Source organism: Ranitomeya imitator, chromosome 3 (genome assembly GCF_032444005.1).
Source record: "Ranitomeya imitator isolate aRanImi1 chromosome 3, aRanImi1.pri, whole genome shotgun sequence".
Classification (NCBI taxonomy): domain Eukaryota; kingdom Metazoa; phylum Chordata; class Amphibia; order Anura; family Dendrobatidae; genus Ranitomeya; species Ranitomeya imitator.
This window is the reverse complement of record NC_091284.1, coordinates 409,106,886-409,123,160: the sequence shown is the minus strand read 5'-3', so window position 1 is coordinate 409,123,160 and position 16,275 is coordinate 409,106,886. Positions and strand designations below refer to the sequence as shown.

Here is a 16,275-nt window from a genome sequence, read left to right as displayed (position 1 = left end):
GGCCTACAATGCCCAAACTTGGAGCACGTAGATATATGAGGGCAGTCACGGAAATATCACACTGGCAAATATGTGGCCTGTTTTTTTTTAGAAATGCCAAATAGTGCTGTATATAATTAGAATAAGACAGCAAAAACAGTGGCAAAACGGCCTAAAATGCCAAAACTTGGAGCACGCAGATATATGAGGCCTTTTTGGTGAAAAAAAGTGGCATAAGGCTAGCACACACAACTATGCTACGTATGCCTGACAAACTATGATTTTTAAACAGGCCTCAGTCTGACAGAACACACTGTATATTTTTTTTTTGGGGGGGAGGATTTTTTGAAAAAAAAAATGCAACTAGGTATATAGTAAAGAAGCTGCAACAGCAGCAGTAGACACTTATGGAGCTTTGGGAGAGATGCAGTGGGAGCAATGGATGCACATACAGTGCCTGCAGGCCTTGCACTGATGTGGATATGCTGTGCCCTGCCTACCTAGTGCTGCAATATCGGGACCCATGAATTAGCCCTAAAAAGGACTGTTGGTTTCTCAGGAGTTGTGGACTTAAGAGTTGCAGACCTACACTACCTCTAAAAACCACGATTCTGACCCTATCTCGGCAGCAGCTCTCCCTACTCTCGCTGAATCCGGAGCAGAATGCGGTGAGCAGGGTGGCGCCAGGTCTCTTATACTCGGGATGATGCTGTGCGGCAAAGTCAATCACTGCACGACCACAACAAAGATGGCTGCGGCGTTTCATGACCTGGCAAACAATCTCTGCATCGTGATTGGGTCTCTAAAGTCTGCCAAAAATGCTGGGTGGAGACACCAGTTACCGCCGAATAATCCCGGAAATGCTCGGTGCTCGCCGAGTACACCGAGCATAGTGATACTCAGGCGAGTAACGAGCAGTGGCGAACACGTTCGCTCATCACTAGTAGCAATCCTAAATGTCAATATCAATCAAGCCTTGCCAAACTCTATTTGGAGACACATGTTTCGGAGTGTTTACTATTGATCAATGTAAAGCAGGAGAACTAGTTTGGCTGGGTGAGACGCCTCTGATAGGGGTTCTATATGGTAAAGTTGCCATGGTCATCAGGAAATTTATAGGACATGCAATGCTCCTCTGAGAATTTAAATATCTGTGTAGCCTCTTCAGAGAGTAACAGGACAGGAAGTCTCCACAAGTAGAAACTTTACCTCTTATGTAAGGGGGTTATAAAAACGGTCTTGTGCCCCAAACACGTCCGGGTTAACTGTATGTATATTGATGCCTTGTAATGCTGTTAAACCGTGTATTTATTGTTGTATATAATGTTTCTGATGCTGCTATGAACATATATTTATATGTTGTGTAGATAGAGAAAGTGCAGTACCTCTAGTTGGACACTAGGTGTGCTATGGGGTACAACAGTGTATATAGTTTATATAGGAGGAGCCAACCGCAGATAAGATAGAGGGTTTTCCTGTTGTAGTTAGTAGGAGCCATAAAGCCCAGTCAGGGCGGTCAGCTTTGTAGCGTTACAAGCAAAGAGGCCAGCCGTCCAGGGCCAGAGGGCCAGAAGTGCAGCAGTATAGGTACGCAGGTCGCTCCAAGATGTGGTAGCTTTCTACATGGACAGATGCCCTTATGTCTGGGGCAAAACAGACAAGGGAATTCCTGAATGTAGAGAAGCTGAACATGCAGGATGCAGCAGTACCGGTCAAGACCGGACAAACCGGGTACAACCTAAAAGACGTAGGGAAGAGCACAGGGAAGGTGAAGGATGTGAACGGTGCGGAACACTGTGTTGATGCTGTAACTGCTATGGATGTGCTGTGATTGAAAATGAGTAAAGTTCTACGTTTAAAGTTGGAATTGAACTCTGTCTCTTTATGTGCCAGATCAAAGGAAGGAGTGCCTTTTGACTAAGGGAAGCCTCTGAAAACCAGGCAAGTGAGACAGTGAGACTGTATATGGATATGGGTGGTCAGGGTGCGCTAAAGCAGACAGCTACGTGGGCCATGACGACGGCCCTGGCTGCCGCTCACACTTGGCGTAGTTGGCAGCATTCCGCATCCTTGCAAAGCGGGGATGCCATGAAGAAAGAAGATGCTGATATTCTAGAAATGACTAGTGCATCGGACGTGACGGAAATTTTGGATGTGACCGATCCTTTATTCATGACCAAGATGGCGGTCTTAAAGATGGTGGAGAATGGGGCCAAAGAGGAGAACGACGACTGTGATCTAAGTCTTCGTGGGCATGCTGACCCAGAGATGGCGCAAAAATCTGTCAGGCATCATTCCCCGGTCTGCCCGAATGCAGAGAAATGGGTGGAGCGACCGAAAGCGACTTCACCCTGGACCAGGTGGGGCCCAGAAGAAAATCCTGTGTGCAGCTGCGCGATGCCATTGCGAGACACGGATGGACCACTCACGCCCATGGTCCTGCGGCAGCATAGGCCGCATTGAGTGAAAGTGGAGACAGGAAGAGGAGAAGGCCTGACCCAGATGACAGAAGGGAGTCGCCGCCGAATTCCAGTTGGACCGATTCCCTGTACCTGGGGAGGAGGGCTGTCGGCAGCCACCGGAGCCAGAACACCATCCTCGGGAGCCAGAACACCATCCTCGGGAGCCAGAACACCATCCTCAGGAGCCAGAACCTCTTCGTCCAGAATCAGTGTTTCCATGCCATGATATAACGACAGCCCCGAAGGAGCCCGCGCCGGAAGTAAAGGCAGAGCCAGAACTTCATCATCAGAAGCTGGAGCGCACAGCGGTGTCGGCGGAGGGATTCAATGGTCGCAGGATGGGTGCAACCAGGATGTCAGAACAGGAGCTAGTGAGTGCACCTCAGCCCCTCACCTCAGAAGCACTGCTGGCCCCTTGGCCTCCCATCCTGGGGAGCGAGCCCCTGCACAACAGGCCCACGCTCGACAGCATTTCAAACCATTCAATCCCATTCCCAACCGCAAACAGAAAGTCCGTTTCCATCTCTTGGGCAGGTCGCCTGGATTGCGGTAGTAATTGTTCATAAGAAACAACGTGAGAAGGAGGTCTGGGCAGAACTACGCCAACCCGGAGGGGGCTCTATGCCCGGGCGTCATACTCATGGGCAACTAGTCTTTGTAGACGTTGAACATGGGTACGGATTGAAGGGATGAAGAGGATTATGTCTCCTTTATTAAAGAGGACAGCCCGCAGGGGTACTTCGCGATGGCTGCCACCTTGCGCCAAGGGGATGACATGGAGCTCTATATAGCCCCGGAGCAGGCCCAGTCAGCTCCCTGTACTCGGGCCACTGCTCAAGTCAGACCTCATTTCATCAATTAGCACTAATTAAATACAATTTAGCTGCCTAAAGAAGTGGATCTTAATTTTTTGGCTGATTCCTGGAGAGTAAGAATGCAAAATTATTGCTGAATCTTTCTTTCACATGCAAAATCCTCACAATCAATTAACTGCCTCTTTAATTCTTCCTGCACTACCATAAGGTTACATTACCTGAAACAAATTTGAAGGCTAATTTTAATTGTTAATTGTTTAGATTAAGCAAGGAGAAGAAATGTGACCCCGTTTGTGCTCCCTGCTCTTCTCCATCCTTGGTGATTGGAAATACTGTGTGAGTTATAAAATGTTACTCAGCCACAACTAGGAGAATAGTAGAACTGGGAAGGAGATTTCTTATAACCTCTTCTCAATTAGTTTAGTAGTAAATGAAATAGAGACTTGAGTACTCTGAGACAACCTGGTGAATGGCCCGCCCTAAATATTCAATGATGCCTACATTTGTTGTACTTATGCACTGTACAGAGGGACCACTTTGTTTTCTGCACATAATCTGTTCTATCAGTTCTCTGTGTGTCATTCTATTTGTCTCTTTGGGAAGCCAGCCATACACATCAGAAAGATAATGGCTGACAGGAATACCACAGAGTTACCCAAACAAATGTATGATTGAATCAGTCAAGTGTGCATGTTGTTTTGGCATTGGAAGAGAGAAATAAACCACTATGGGGGACAAAAAATCAGGCACATTAGAATCCAACATGTCTAATCCTTATTTCCCAATCCCATATTACATTAAAATGTTGGTAGCACAATAATGTAATACGCAGGAACAGCTATACTTTGCCATGCTATAAATTTTATATTCAATTGACATTGGAAAGGTAGCACCAATGCTGTTTTTGCTTTGTATAATAGAATCAGACATAATTCTAACCCTCCTCACATAAATTAAGATATTTATTGACATAAAGATTCGTCCTTGATTCAAACAGCATGTCATTGGCGAAATTTTTCCTGTCGGAGACCTTATTGGCTTAAATTTTTTTTGAAACATTGCCTGGCCTATAAATCACCCTACTTCAGCTTGGAGATCTCCACGTAGTACCACCTAGATATCCATTAAAGGCCTGTTATATAGCCATCCGAAACATAGAAACACTTGGCACTCACACAAGTGTATTCAAAAGAAATTTATTGAATGTAGAAAATGCAGAAACAATAAGAGACGTTTCGGTCAACAAATGACCTTCATCAGTCATCTGGATAGAGAAAAACCACGTGAAGTCGCGCTACGTGAAGGCCTGTGATGTCCACCGCTGAGACTGGATCGCTTCCAGTCTCAGCGGTTTACATAATAAAAAAGGACAATAATCATAAACAACACATGTCACCGACTGGTACAGGAGAAGACCCTGCCCTCGAGGGCTCAGTCTACAAGATGCTAAATTAAAAAGTATCTGCAATGATGAGAATTATTTCCATAAGAAAGAGGAGTACAAAACAAAATACAACAAATCTGTATTCTAATATTTGCTGAGCTGCATAAAATATACTGTACTGTATCAACATGAAGTAGCCGTTTATTGCTTACAGTACAGCAGGAAAAATCACAGGGAATCTAAGATTTCACCCAGTCAATTATATTATTATTTTAATGCTACAGTAGATAAAAATAAATGATTCTACTGTTGACATGTTAGTATATGTGCAATCCTTTAAACTGTTAGTGCACTTTCAGTAAATTAATCAGTCATGGGTGTACATAAAAAATAACACTTTTTCTGACATATATTTGTTTTGTGTTATGCATTTTAGCAACTTTTTCCCTCTTCACTAAAAAGCTTTAGCAGTTTACTTTGTGCCTTTTTTTATTTTTGATCTCTCACTGAAGGCAGATTTGTGTACATATATGAGCAGTTTTTGAGAGTGAATAATTAGCACAGGGAGAGAAGTAACTGATAAGTGGGGAAGAAACATAGCATATTTCTCTAATAAGATACACAGCAAATTACAAAGTTTTTTACCTTCGGTTTTAGCATTGATGCATGATGAAAAAGGTACATAATGAACCATGTTCATGTCTGCCTGCAACAGTGCTTGTTAAAACATCACAAAGTAAAAAAAAAGTGATTTGGCTTTAAAGAGTAACTAAACTTTGATCATTTTTTTTCAACTATGCCAGGCATTTTAATTGCCTGAAGATTGGTGGGAGTCCGAGTCCTGAGACCACCACCAATCACTAAATAGACCCCTGAACGGAGTGCAGCTCAGCGGAGAGCAGCATACACAGAGCAGGGTACGGATTCAACAAAAAACATGGGCTTCACGCAGCAAAATTGTTCATAACAGTACATTCAGCTACAGAGATTTGTAAGACAAATTAAGTGTTGCCTGGTGTTCATTTGAATCAATAGACTTCGATCTATTTCCCTGGACATCTGCAGCCTTCAAGTGCTAAACAGCTTGGTTCTGGTTAATTCTAGAATATTCTTATTGTCGGACATGTATATTAGCACAGTAGTATATACCAGATAACTGATTTACATTATAGAGTTACATAAAAATATCAGAACCCCAAAACATGTCAGTGTGAGCAGAGTCTTAAAGGTTTATTCTCATCGCAAACATTTACAACATACGGGTGTAGGATGGTCGCTAGACAGGTCCTCGAGGGAAGATATGTGTCATCGAGGTTAGTAGCCTCAGTGATGTAAGCCCGGAAAAGCAGGCTCCAGCATGTATAGCGCTGACACTTAATATGCCAGGTTTATGAGAAGTCAGAGAGATGGTTGGGACTGGCTGCTCACATATTCCCACCCCAGGGAGAGGTACGGCAGATATAAGGAAGTCCAGCTGTGTTATTTTAGCTCTGTGAGTGGAGGTGTGTAGATCTCCAGCATTGCCAGACTCCTGCCAGAGAGTTAGAGCTGGACACATATTCTGTTTGGGTGAGTGTCACTTTTTTATTATTATTATTTTATTATTATGGCGCCATTTATTCCATGTCGCTTTACATGTGAAAAGGGGTACACATAATAATAAACAAGTACAGTAATCTTAAACAATGCAAGTCATGACTGGTACAGGAGGAGAGAGGACCCTGCCCGTGAGGGCTCAAAATCTGCAAGGTATGGGTGAGGATACAATAGGCAAGGGCAGAGCTGGTCGTGCAGTGGTTTGGTGGATCGGTGGCTACTCAAGGTTGTAGGCTTGTCGCAAGATGTGAGTCTTCAGGTTCCTTTTGAAGGTTTCCACGGAAGGCGAGATTCTGATATGTTGGGGTAGAGAGTTCCAGAGTAGGGGGGATGCACGGGAGAAAGTTTGTATGTGATTGTGGAAAGAGGAGATAAGATGGGAGTAGAGAAGGAGATCTTATGAGGATCAGAGGTTGCGTGCAGGTAAGTACCGGGAGACAAGGTCACAGATGTATGGAGGAGACAGGCTGTGGATGGCTTTGTATTATTATTATTCATTATTATAGTGTCATTTACTCAATGGCGCGTTACATGTGAGGAGGGGTGTGCATAATAAAAACAAGTACAGTAATCTTAGACAATACAAGTCACGACTGGTACAGGAGGAGAGAGGACCCTGCCCACGATGACTCACAATCTACAATGGATGGGTGAGGATACAGTAGGCAAGGGCAAAGCTGGACGTGCAGCGGTTTGGTTGATCGGTGGTTAGTGCAGGTTGTAGGCTTGTCAGACGAGGTAGGTCTTCAGGTTCTTTTTGAAGGTTTCCATGGTAGGCGAGAGTCTGATATGTTGTGGTAGAGAGTTCCAGAGTAGGGGTGATGCGCTGGAGAAATCTTGCATGCGATTGTGGGAAGAGGAGCTAAGAGGGGAGTAGAGAATGAGATCTTGTGAGGATCAGAGGTTGCGTGCAGGTAAATACCAGGAGATGAGGTCACAGATGTATGGAGGACACAGGTTGTGAATGGCTTTGTATGTCATGGTTAGGGTTTTGAACTGAAGTCTTTGGGTAATGGGGAGCCAGTGCAGGGATTGACAGAGGGGAGAGGGCGGGAAATAGCGAGTGAACAGGTGGCTTAGTTGGGCAGCAGTGCTTAGAATAGATTGGAGGGGTGCGAGAGTGTTAGAGGGGAGGCCCCAGAGCAGGAGGTTGCTGTAATCAAGGCAGGAAATGATGAGGGCATGCACTAGGGTTTTTGCAGATTCTTGGTTGAGGAATGTACAGATCTGGGGAATTTTTCTGAGTTGAAATTGGCAGGAAGTGGAAAGGGCTTGGATATCTGGTTTGAAGGAGAGATCAGTGTCAAGGATTACCCTGAGCCAGCAAGCTTGTGGGACTGGGGAGAGTGAGCAGCCATTTACTTTAATGGATAGGTCTGTTCACAGAGTCGAGTGAGATGGGGGAAAGATTATGAATTCTGTTTTGTCCATGTTAAGTTTTACAAATCTAGAGGAGAAGAAGGATGAAATAGTGGACAAACTTTCTGGGATTTTGGTTAGTAGAGAGGTAACATCTGGTCCAGAGAGGTAGATCTGTGTGTCATCAGCACAGAGGTGATACTGCAAGCCATGAGATTCTATGAGCTGTCCCAGGCCAAAGGTGTAAATGGAGAAGAGCAGGGGCCCTAGGACTGAACCTTGCATGACATTGATCAATAGGGGGTGAGGTGAGGAGGTGGTGTGTGAGTGGGAAACACTGAATGTCCGGTCTGTTAGGTATGATGCGATCCAAGATAGGGCCAAGTCAGTGATGCCAAGAGATGAGAGGGTCTGTAGTAATAGGGAGTGGTCCTCTGTATCAAAGGCAGATGACAGGTCAAGGAGGTAGAGAACACAGTAGTGTTGCTTGGCCTTGGCAGTCAGTAGGTCATTGGTGACTTTTGTTAGGGCAGTTTCAGTGGAGTGACGCGGTCGGAAACCAGATTGTAAGTGGTTGAAGAGGGAGCAGGAAGAGAGGTAGGAGGACAGTTCGAAATGGACATGATGTTCCAGTAGTTTTGAGGCATAGGGGAGAAGTGATATGGGGTGATAGCTAGATACAGAGGATGGGTTAAGCAAGTGCTTTTTAAGGATGGTTGTGATTGAGGCATGTTTGAAGCATGAGGGGAAAACACCAGTTGTTAATGATAGGTTGAAGAGATGAGTTAGGGTTGGGATGAAGACTGTGGTGAGGTTTAGGATGAAGTGGGATGAGATGGGGTCAAGTGCACAGGTGGTGAGATGTGATCTCAAGAGTAGGGCAGAAAGTTGATTTCTGTAATGGTGGAAAAGCTGGTTTTGGAGGAGGAGGGTTGAGTAGTTCGGATGAGGGTTGTAGGCCAAAGCTTTCTCTGATGTCATCAATCTTGTGTTTGAAGAATGAGGCAAAGTCTTCAGCTGTGATAAGTGGAGAGGAAGGAGGTGCTGGGGGAAGGAGGAGTGAATTGAAGGTTTTGAATATCTGTTTAGGGTTGCGAGACAGGGAGGATATGAGAGATGAGAAGTGGCTTTGATTTGCTGAGGCTTGAAAGTAGTGGGGGACTGTTTGAATGCGGTGAAGAACTCATTGGAGTGTGATCTTTTCCATCTCCACTCAGCCACCCTGGAAGCCCACCTCAGTTCTTTGGTCAGGCTGGTGTGCCAGGGTTGTCTTTTTATTTTGCGAGCTTTGTATGTGTGATAGGGGCGGCCGATTCAAGAGCTGCAGATATTGTGGTGTTATATAAAGCTGCAGCGGCATCCACATTGCGTAGGAAACTTATGTCTGTAAGAGGGAGAAGGGATTCAGAGAGTGGGTGTAGATCCAGGTGTTTGAGATTCTGCAAGGGTGTGCAAGTTTGTGGGGTGAGGATTGTAGACCTGGAGAGGAAAGGGAAGAGAATGTGAGTAGGTTGTGGTCAGAAAGAGGTAGAGATGAGTTAGAGAGGTTAGATAGGGAGCAGAGGCTGGTGAAGATGAGGTCCAGTATGTGGCCATCTTTGTAGTGGCTGCAGAAGACCATTGAGAGAGGCCAAAGGAGGAAATGAGAGATAGAAGTTTAGTGACAGCTGAGTGGGAAGTGTCAATGGGTATGTTGAAGTCACCCATGATGATAGTGGGGATGTCAGCAGAGGAAATGAAGTAGCCAGGTGGTGAAGTGGATGAAAAAGGTGGTGGCTTGCCCTGGGGGGCAATAAATGTCAGCCAGTTAGAGGTTGGTGGGGGAGTAGATGCGCACATAGTGCACTTCAAAGGAAGGGATGGTAACAGAGGGTGGAAGTGGGATGTGAGTGAAGGAGCAATTATCTGACAGGAGAAAACAAACTCCTCCGCCATGCTTGTTGCTGGGGCGGGGTGTGTGGGAAAGGTGGAATTCACCATACAAAAGTACAGCTGGAGAGGCTGTGTTAGAGGTGTTGAGCCAGTTTTTGGTGATAGTGAGGAAGGAAAGTTTGTTAGTAATGAAAAGATCATGGATGTAGGAAAGTTTGTTGCAGACAGAGCGAGCGTTCCATAGAGCTGCTGTTAGTGGGACTGGGGAAGCGGGGGCTGGGCGGATGGGGATGGGTATAAGGTCAGAGAGGTTAAGGAAATTTGTGGGTTTGTGATAGATTGTGGATGGGAGGTAGAAATGACTGTGGGGATGTGGTGAGGAGGACCAGGATTTGGAGATATATCACTGACAATGAGGATGAGCAGAGAAAGTGATAGCAGGTGGGAGCAGGAGAGGGCATGAGAGGGCTGTCTGTGTTTGGAGACAGAGGATTGTATGTTGAGGAAAAGTTCTTAGGAGGAGATGAGATGCATGGGGAGGATAGAGGGAGAGATAATCAGTTCCTTACTTGGTGTAGGGATTAGGGGGTTAGCATAAAGTGAAGGATTATAGGGGTCAGAGGGAAAACAAACAGAAACATTGTTTACAGTGACTATCCAGTTACCTTCAGCTCCTTTCTGGTTTAATTCTGGATTAATTCTTTTATTGCTCCACACACTTATATGATACACTTATATGATGCACTGGGCATACTGACACTTAGGTGTCTATTTGCATGGACTATTTATGTTATTATATGATACACTTATATGATGCACTGGGCATACTGACACTTAGGTGTCTATTTGCATGGACTATTTATGTTATTTTCCTTTTGCCAAGAGGCTGCTTTGATGCTTCTTTTGTGGACGGTTTAGAAAGTTTTAATTAGCCTGCCTGCATGATTTAAGATCTTGCTACTGGTGAATACCTCAAACGCTGCCTAGTGAGTGAAATCCTTCCACAGGATAAGCTATAAATAACTGGTAAACGGGGATGTGACCACTGGGACGTGCACCTATTGTCAAGATTCGACAGACGAGTTACCTGGGACCAGGGGGCACCTTTACTGGCCCTAACACTAGAGGGTGCCCTAGCTCCCCTGTTCCCCGGGATACTTCAGATGGCAAAGATGCTGGGGCCTCCTTCCCCACTTGGGGAAGAGAGGCACTACTGTGTACCACAGAACACCAACCTAACAGACAGGGTGACGAAGACAAGGGAAAATGCAAAACTACACACATACAAAATATACACTCACATATAACAGAGGTATTCACCAGGGTGTGTAGGGAGGGGGAAGAAAGTAAAATGGAAGGATAAGGGATTTCCAAGCGTACAAACCAGCCAAGAGTCGCTAATAAATTCCTCCAGCACTCCTTCACAACACCAACTTCTCCCACTCCAAGATCAAGCAGCAAATTGCTAACACAATGACTTGGTAATGGAGCCCAGACTTTTTAGGGAAAAGGAGTGGCTAACCGAGCACAGCTGACTGTAGGAGTTTTCCAATAGTGCCGATTAACCCCTGTTCTGCTGGATAAAACACGTTTAATACACTGGAGAAGTGCTTCTTCTCAGTGTAATAGGAGCGACGAGACGCTGCGTTCTTCTGGCTCCACTCCATGGCGGTAACCTCGTGACGCCTATGTTGCAAATGGTGGTTGTCCCACCTCTGTGCTGCCTGGAAGCCAATTGCAACATCAAGGTTAAGACTGAATAAAGAGCTGGTGCTTATGTGTTGGTTCAGTAATGACTTATTCACAACCGATCGCACACAAAGAGCTGGCTCTTTTTTGTGAACGATGGGAAACAACACCCCATTGAGAACCACTTGCAGTTTCTCAATTGCTCCCAGTCCCACTGAACGGAAAATTATGGTATTCAGGTGCAGATACGAACTAAACTTCGGCTACCATTTCGATCATATTGGATCAAGTCGGAATGTGGTTATTTCACCATAAACATGTGTTTACCTGCTGCTTGTGATACAACAGAACAAGCATGTAACCTGAGCTATACTTACCCATTGCACCTCACAATGTAGGCAGCAGAGCTTCATCCAATGGCCAGGTAACCTTCACATGAAGCCCCTTCATCTGTTAGTGCCATGTCTAATGTATATAATATACTGCATAGTACATTATGAGGTGCTATTTGTGCATGGCAAACATGGGTAGATGTGATGGAGATATACATTTTTATAAAGATAAATCTTGTATTAATAACAAGACCAACAGCACATAATTGATAACAGATAAATGGTTTAATTATTAAGAACTCATCACTGATATGAACCAATGAAATAGTCAAACAGAACGTTTGAGCGTGGAAAATGCCAAGCAACAGAGATATTGTGCTCAATAACGCTGTATGCTTGCTACCTTTAAATTCCTTTTTTTCTTCATTGTTTCAGGCAATTGAAGCACATCTAATCAAAAGATCTGCTGGAGGTCTCACATACATTGCTGAGTGGAGAGGTGGCGTTCTGGACCATAAAATGGGACATCTGACTTGCTTTGCTGCAGGAATGTTGGCACTTGGGGCAAATGATGCACCGGACAAGAAAAAAGAGCATTTTATGGAATTGGCAACAGAAATTGCCAAGACATGCCATGAATCTTATGTACGTACAGGTATGAATTATCCTTACTACATATATTTTAATACTAAAAATATTAATGCTAAACTGTTTTTCATCTTTCTTGCTGCATTAAAAGCTTGAGTGGTCACTATTGTTTCACTGAACTTAGACTTATGTGAGGCCAATGCAATGATAAACAAAATGGCAAAGTGCTTTAATTATCCAAAATTAACATTTCAGATCGAAAAGTTGCTGGTCACCAGGTGTCTCCCTTGTTTCCTATTTGCTGTCCGTTGCCTGATGATGAGTATAACCCATTACTAGAAGCAGTGACGCTGAGATGAATTACAGGACATGGGGAAAAGTCTTTGTCTATTTGCTCCTGCTCTTCTATCTGTCAATCTGCATACAGGCAAAATAGAGAGACAGGCTAAGCAAAAAAATTGGATAAGGTCTTGTGTAATGCTTCTGAGAAGTGAAGGGAATGTACGTTACAGCAGGGGTGTCAAACTGCATTCCTCGAGGGCTGCAAACAGGTCATGTTTTCAGGATTTCCTTGTACTGCACAGGTGATAATTTAATCACCTACACACATAATGATTGCAGCACCTTGTGCAATGCTAAGGAAATCTTGAAAACACGCATGGTTTGCGGCCCTCGAGGAATGCAGTTTGACACCCCTGCGTTACAGCACATGTAGTGTTGACAGAATGCTGATGATAAGAAATCACTCACTTGAAAGGACCTAATTGAAAGATACATATCATAAAAATCTGGATAGATACTGACCATAGACTGGAATTTGCACAAAAAGCAGTTTTAACTAGTTGGAAGCGGAGTACCGTAAGTCCATGTTTTTACATTGGTTTTGATATCTTTAATATAGCACATCTATCAGGATTCCATAGTAAAAAATTATTCAAATATTGCATCTGGACATTACAGCAGGAACTGAGCCTTATGTGGCCTACAATCGCTTTCTGTGTGAAGTTCCTAGCTATGACGTTTCTGGAAGTGGCCCATGGTTTCCCCCAGCCATACTGTATCTACCACACTTTTAATTCTTCTTTCTGCTCTACCTGGATTTTCCTGTGCGGATCTCTAGCTGTACTGTAGATGTTAGGGAATGAAATGGTAACTCTAATTGCTTCTCATTGGCTGCTAACATAACTTCTTGACAGAGGAGGGCACCTTAGTGAGCAAGATCAGAATTTGTCATTTGCTTGGCAGTTGATAGTAACTATTGTATAGGCAGTGGGCACTGCTATGTGGAAGTTCTAAGGAAGGTCTCTTACATGAGGTTTTCTTGGATTAAAAAAAATAATAACTGCACTAACAGCAGCGAAAGAGATTACAAAAAAATATCATAACTCATCTTTTAAAGAGAACCTGTCATGCAATTCATACTGTCCAAACCACAGGCGTCATGAATCATAACCTGGCTGCACAAAAGCCACCAGGTGTACTTTTAATTTTTTCTCTGGAGAGACCTGTCAATAACCTGGAACAGCACAGGGAAAAGGCGACCGGGGGATGGTCCAGACTAGTCTTGTCTCTGCCTATGGTCCATGGACGGATCTTCTAACTATATTTTCTCTGAAATGCTCTGGAAAATATACCCCGTTGCAATCAGGCAACCAGGCTTTGATTCATGTTGCTCGTGGTTAGCATGAATCACATGACAAGTTTCTTTAAATCCCCCATTGCTCAAGTGCTGAATTTCTAGTGGTTTTTAGGGTATGTTTCCACATTCCGTATATGCAGCATTTTGGACGCAGCTCCACCCAAAGTGCAGCTGGCTTTTGTACACACGGTGATTCTGCATGTGGTGATTGAACACATGCGGAATAACCGCATCCTATACATAGACTGTGTAATTTAGCTTGTGGAGACTGAGCATCTCCGCAAGATAAATAGACATGCTGCGGTCTATAAAGACGCGCCGCATGTTCAGCTACGCAGGTCTGCCACCTGCGCCTTTGAACGCATATTGGAGATGGAATTTCATAAACTCCCCTCCACTGACCGCTGCGGATTGGACGCTGCGGCTGTATGCAGCGTCCAATCTGCAATGTTTCCTGACTGTGGAAACATATCCCAAGATATTTCTTTTGACAAAGGAAAGACTTCAGGTACACTACACTTCTTTTCTTTATGTAAATAAACTCAAATGAATCAGCTAACCTCTTATAAAGATTAGGGGCTTAAGTTACTCCAGTCGTATTTTCTTGGTTCTTGGCTGTCATTGGCTAGTGCCTCCTGTCATTTCCTCATGTTACTGGTGATCTTCCTTCAGTGTAGATTTCCTTCTGGTTACCAAGGTTGCCTTATTATTATGCAAACGTTTTAGTTATGCAACTGTTATACAGACTTGTAATTTTTGGGTATTCCCATTACATATCCATAGCCAAGTAGTGCTACTGTATCATGTGAACACGTAGATACGCCTGTAATGAAATTGTATTTGCTAACATTGGATAATATCAATTTTTTGCCAAATAATGGTGGTGCGGTGACTAAAGTACTGTATCACAGAGGCACAACAATTATCGGGTGAAAAGGTGGGCTGCCACACACTAGAAACAAAGGTTACTGGTGATACACACTTGGTCAAAATTGTTGGTACCCCTCGTTTAATGACAGAAAAACCCACAATGGTCACAGAAATAACTTGAATCTGACAAAAGTAATAATAAATAAAAAATGTATGAAAATGAACAAATGAAAGTCAGACATTGCTGTTCAACCATGCTTCCACAGAATTAAAAAAAAATAAATAAAACTTGCATGTGAACATCCAGGACAATAGATGACAGATATACAGCTTTGACAAAGATCACTGCTGTGATCGAAACGTGTCGCTCTATCTGTATATCTGTCATCTATTGTCCCGGATGTTCACATGCAAGTTTTAATATATTTTTCTAAATAAAGGAGCGCTTTTTTTAATTCAAGGAGCTGGAAGAACTCTTTCTTAGGCTGCCATCACACTAGCAGTATTTGGTCAGTATTTTACCTCAGTATTTGTAAGACAAAACCAGGAGTGGAACAATTAGAGGAAAAGTATAATAGAAACATATGCACCACTTTTGCATTTATCACCCACTCCTGGTTTTGGCTTACAAATACTGATAACAACAAAATTCACAACAGTGAATAAATGTTCACCATCAAATGTAAACCAATGTCAAAGTGAACATAAAGCAATGATCACAATAAGGTATAAAAATATATAATTTTATTACAAAAAATAATAACAAACAAAAGAAACAAAATACAAAGAAGAAAACAACCAGCAATACTACAGCATATAAAGGATATACCGAATGAGGAGACCAGATCCATAAAAAATATACTAGAAAAATAATATATAACCCTCCAAGGTGCAGAAGATGGATGAAAAAAGAAATGGACAATCCATCTCAATAAAGTGCATATGCTTTCATAATAAATAGTCTAATCAAGACAAAAAAGTGCATAGAACCTCTGGATCAATACTAGTACCAGTGTGAAAATGATCTGTGACCCTCAAGGATTCCGACTCCAACGTACGTTTCGCCTAAGTGGCTTTTTCAAGGAGTCTTTATTGAGATGGATTGTCCATTTCTTTTTTCATACTTATTTTCCACCATAATATGCAAATAAAATGTTAAAAAAACAGACAATGTGATTTTCTGGATTTTTTTTTCTCAGTTTGTCTCCCATAGTTGAGGTCTACCTATGATGTAAATTACAGACGCCTCTCATCTTTTTAAGTGGTGGAACTTGCACTATTGTTGACTGACTAAATACTTTTTTGCCCCACTGTATATTAGCCAGCCACTTTCTGCCACTTAGATTGCGTTGTTATATACAATGGGCCTAAGTTGTGGTTCAGTCTCCCCCCAAAAAAGGGGAGATTAAAATTCTCACAAAGTGGATATACTTCTCTCCTGTTAGTTTGTCATATGTCAGCCAGCCACTTTCTGCCACTTAGATTGCGTTGTTATATACACTGGGCCTAAGTTGTGGTTCAGTCTCCCAAAAAAAAAGGGAGATTCAAATTCTCACAAAGTGGATATACTTCTGTCCTGTTAGTTTGTCGTATATCAGCCAGCCACTTTCTGCCACTTAGATAGGGTTGTTATATACCCTGGGCCTAAGTAGTGGTTCAGTCTTCCAAAAAAAGGGGAGATTCAAATTCT

At 43.3% G+C, this 16,275-nt stretch overlaps 1 protein-coding gene across 1 annotated transcript in view; it reads left to right on the top strand.

Annotated features, from left to right (window-relative positions):
* Positions 1 to 16,275, top strand: part of LOC138670090 (mannosyl-oligosaccharide 1,2-alpha-mannosidase IA-like) — a 260,030-nt gene that overhangs the window by 221,706 nt on the left and 22,049 nt on the right. The window contains exon 10 of the mRNA XM_069757123.1: positions 11,924 to 12,143. Coding sequence (XP_069613224.1) covers positions 11,924 to 12,143 — 220 coding nt within the window. The remainder of the gene's footprint in view (positions 1 to 11,923; positions 12,144 to 16,275) is intronic.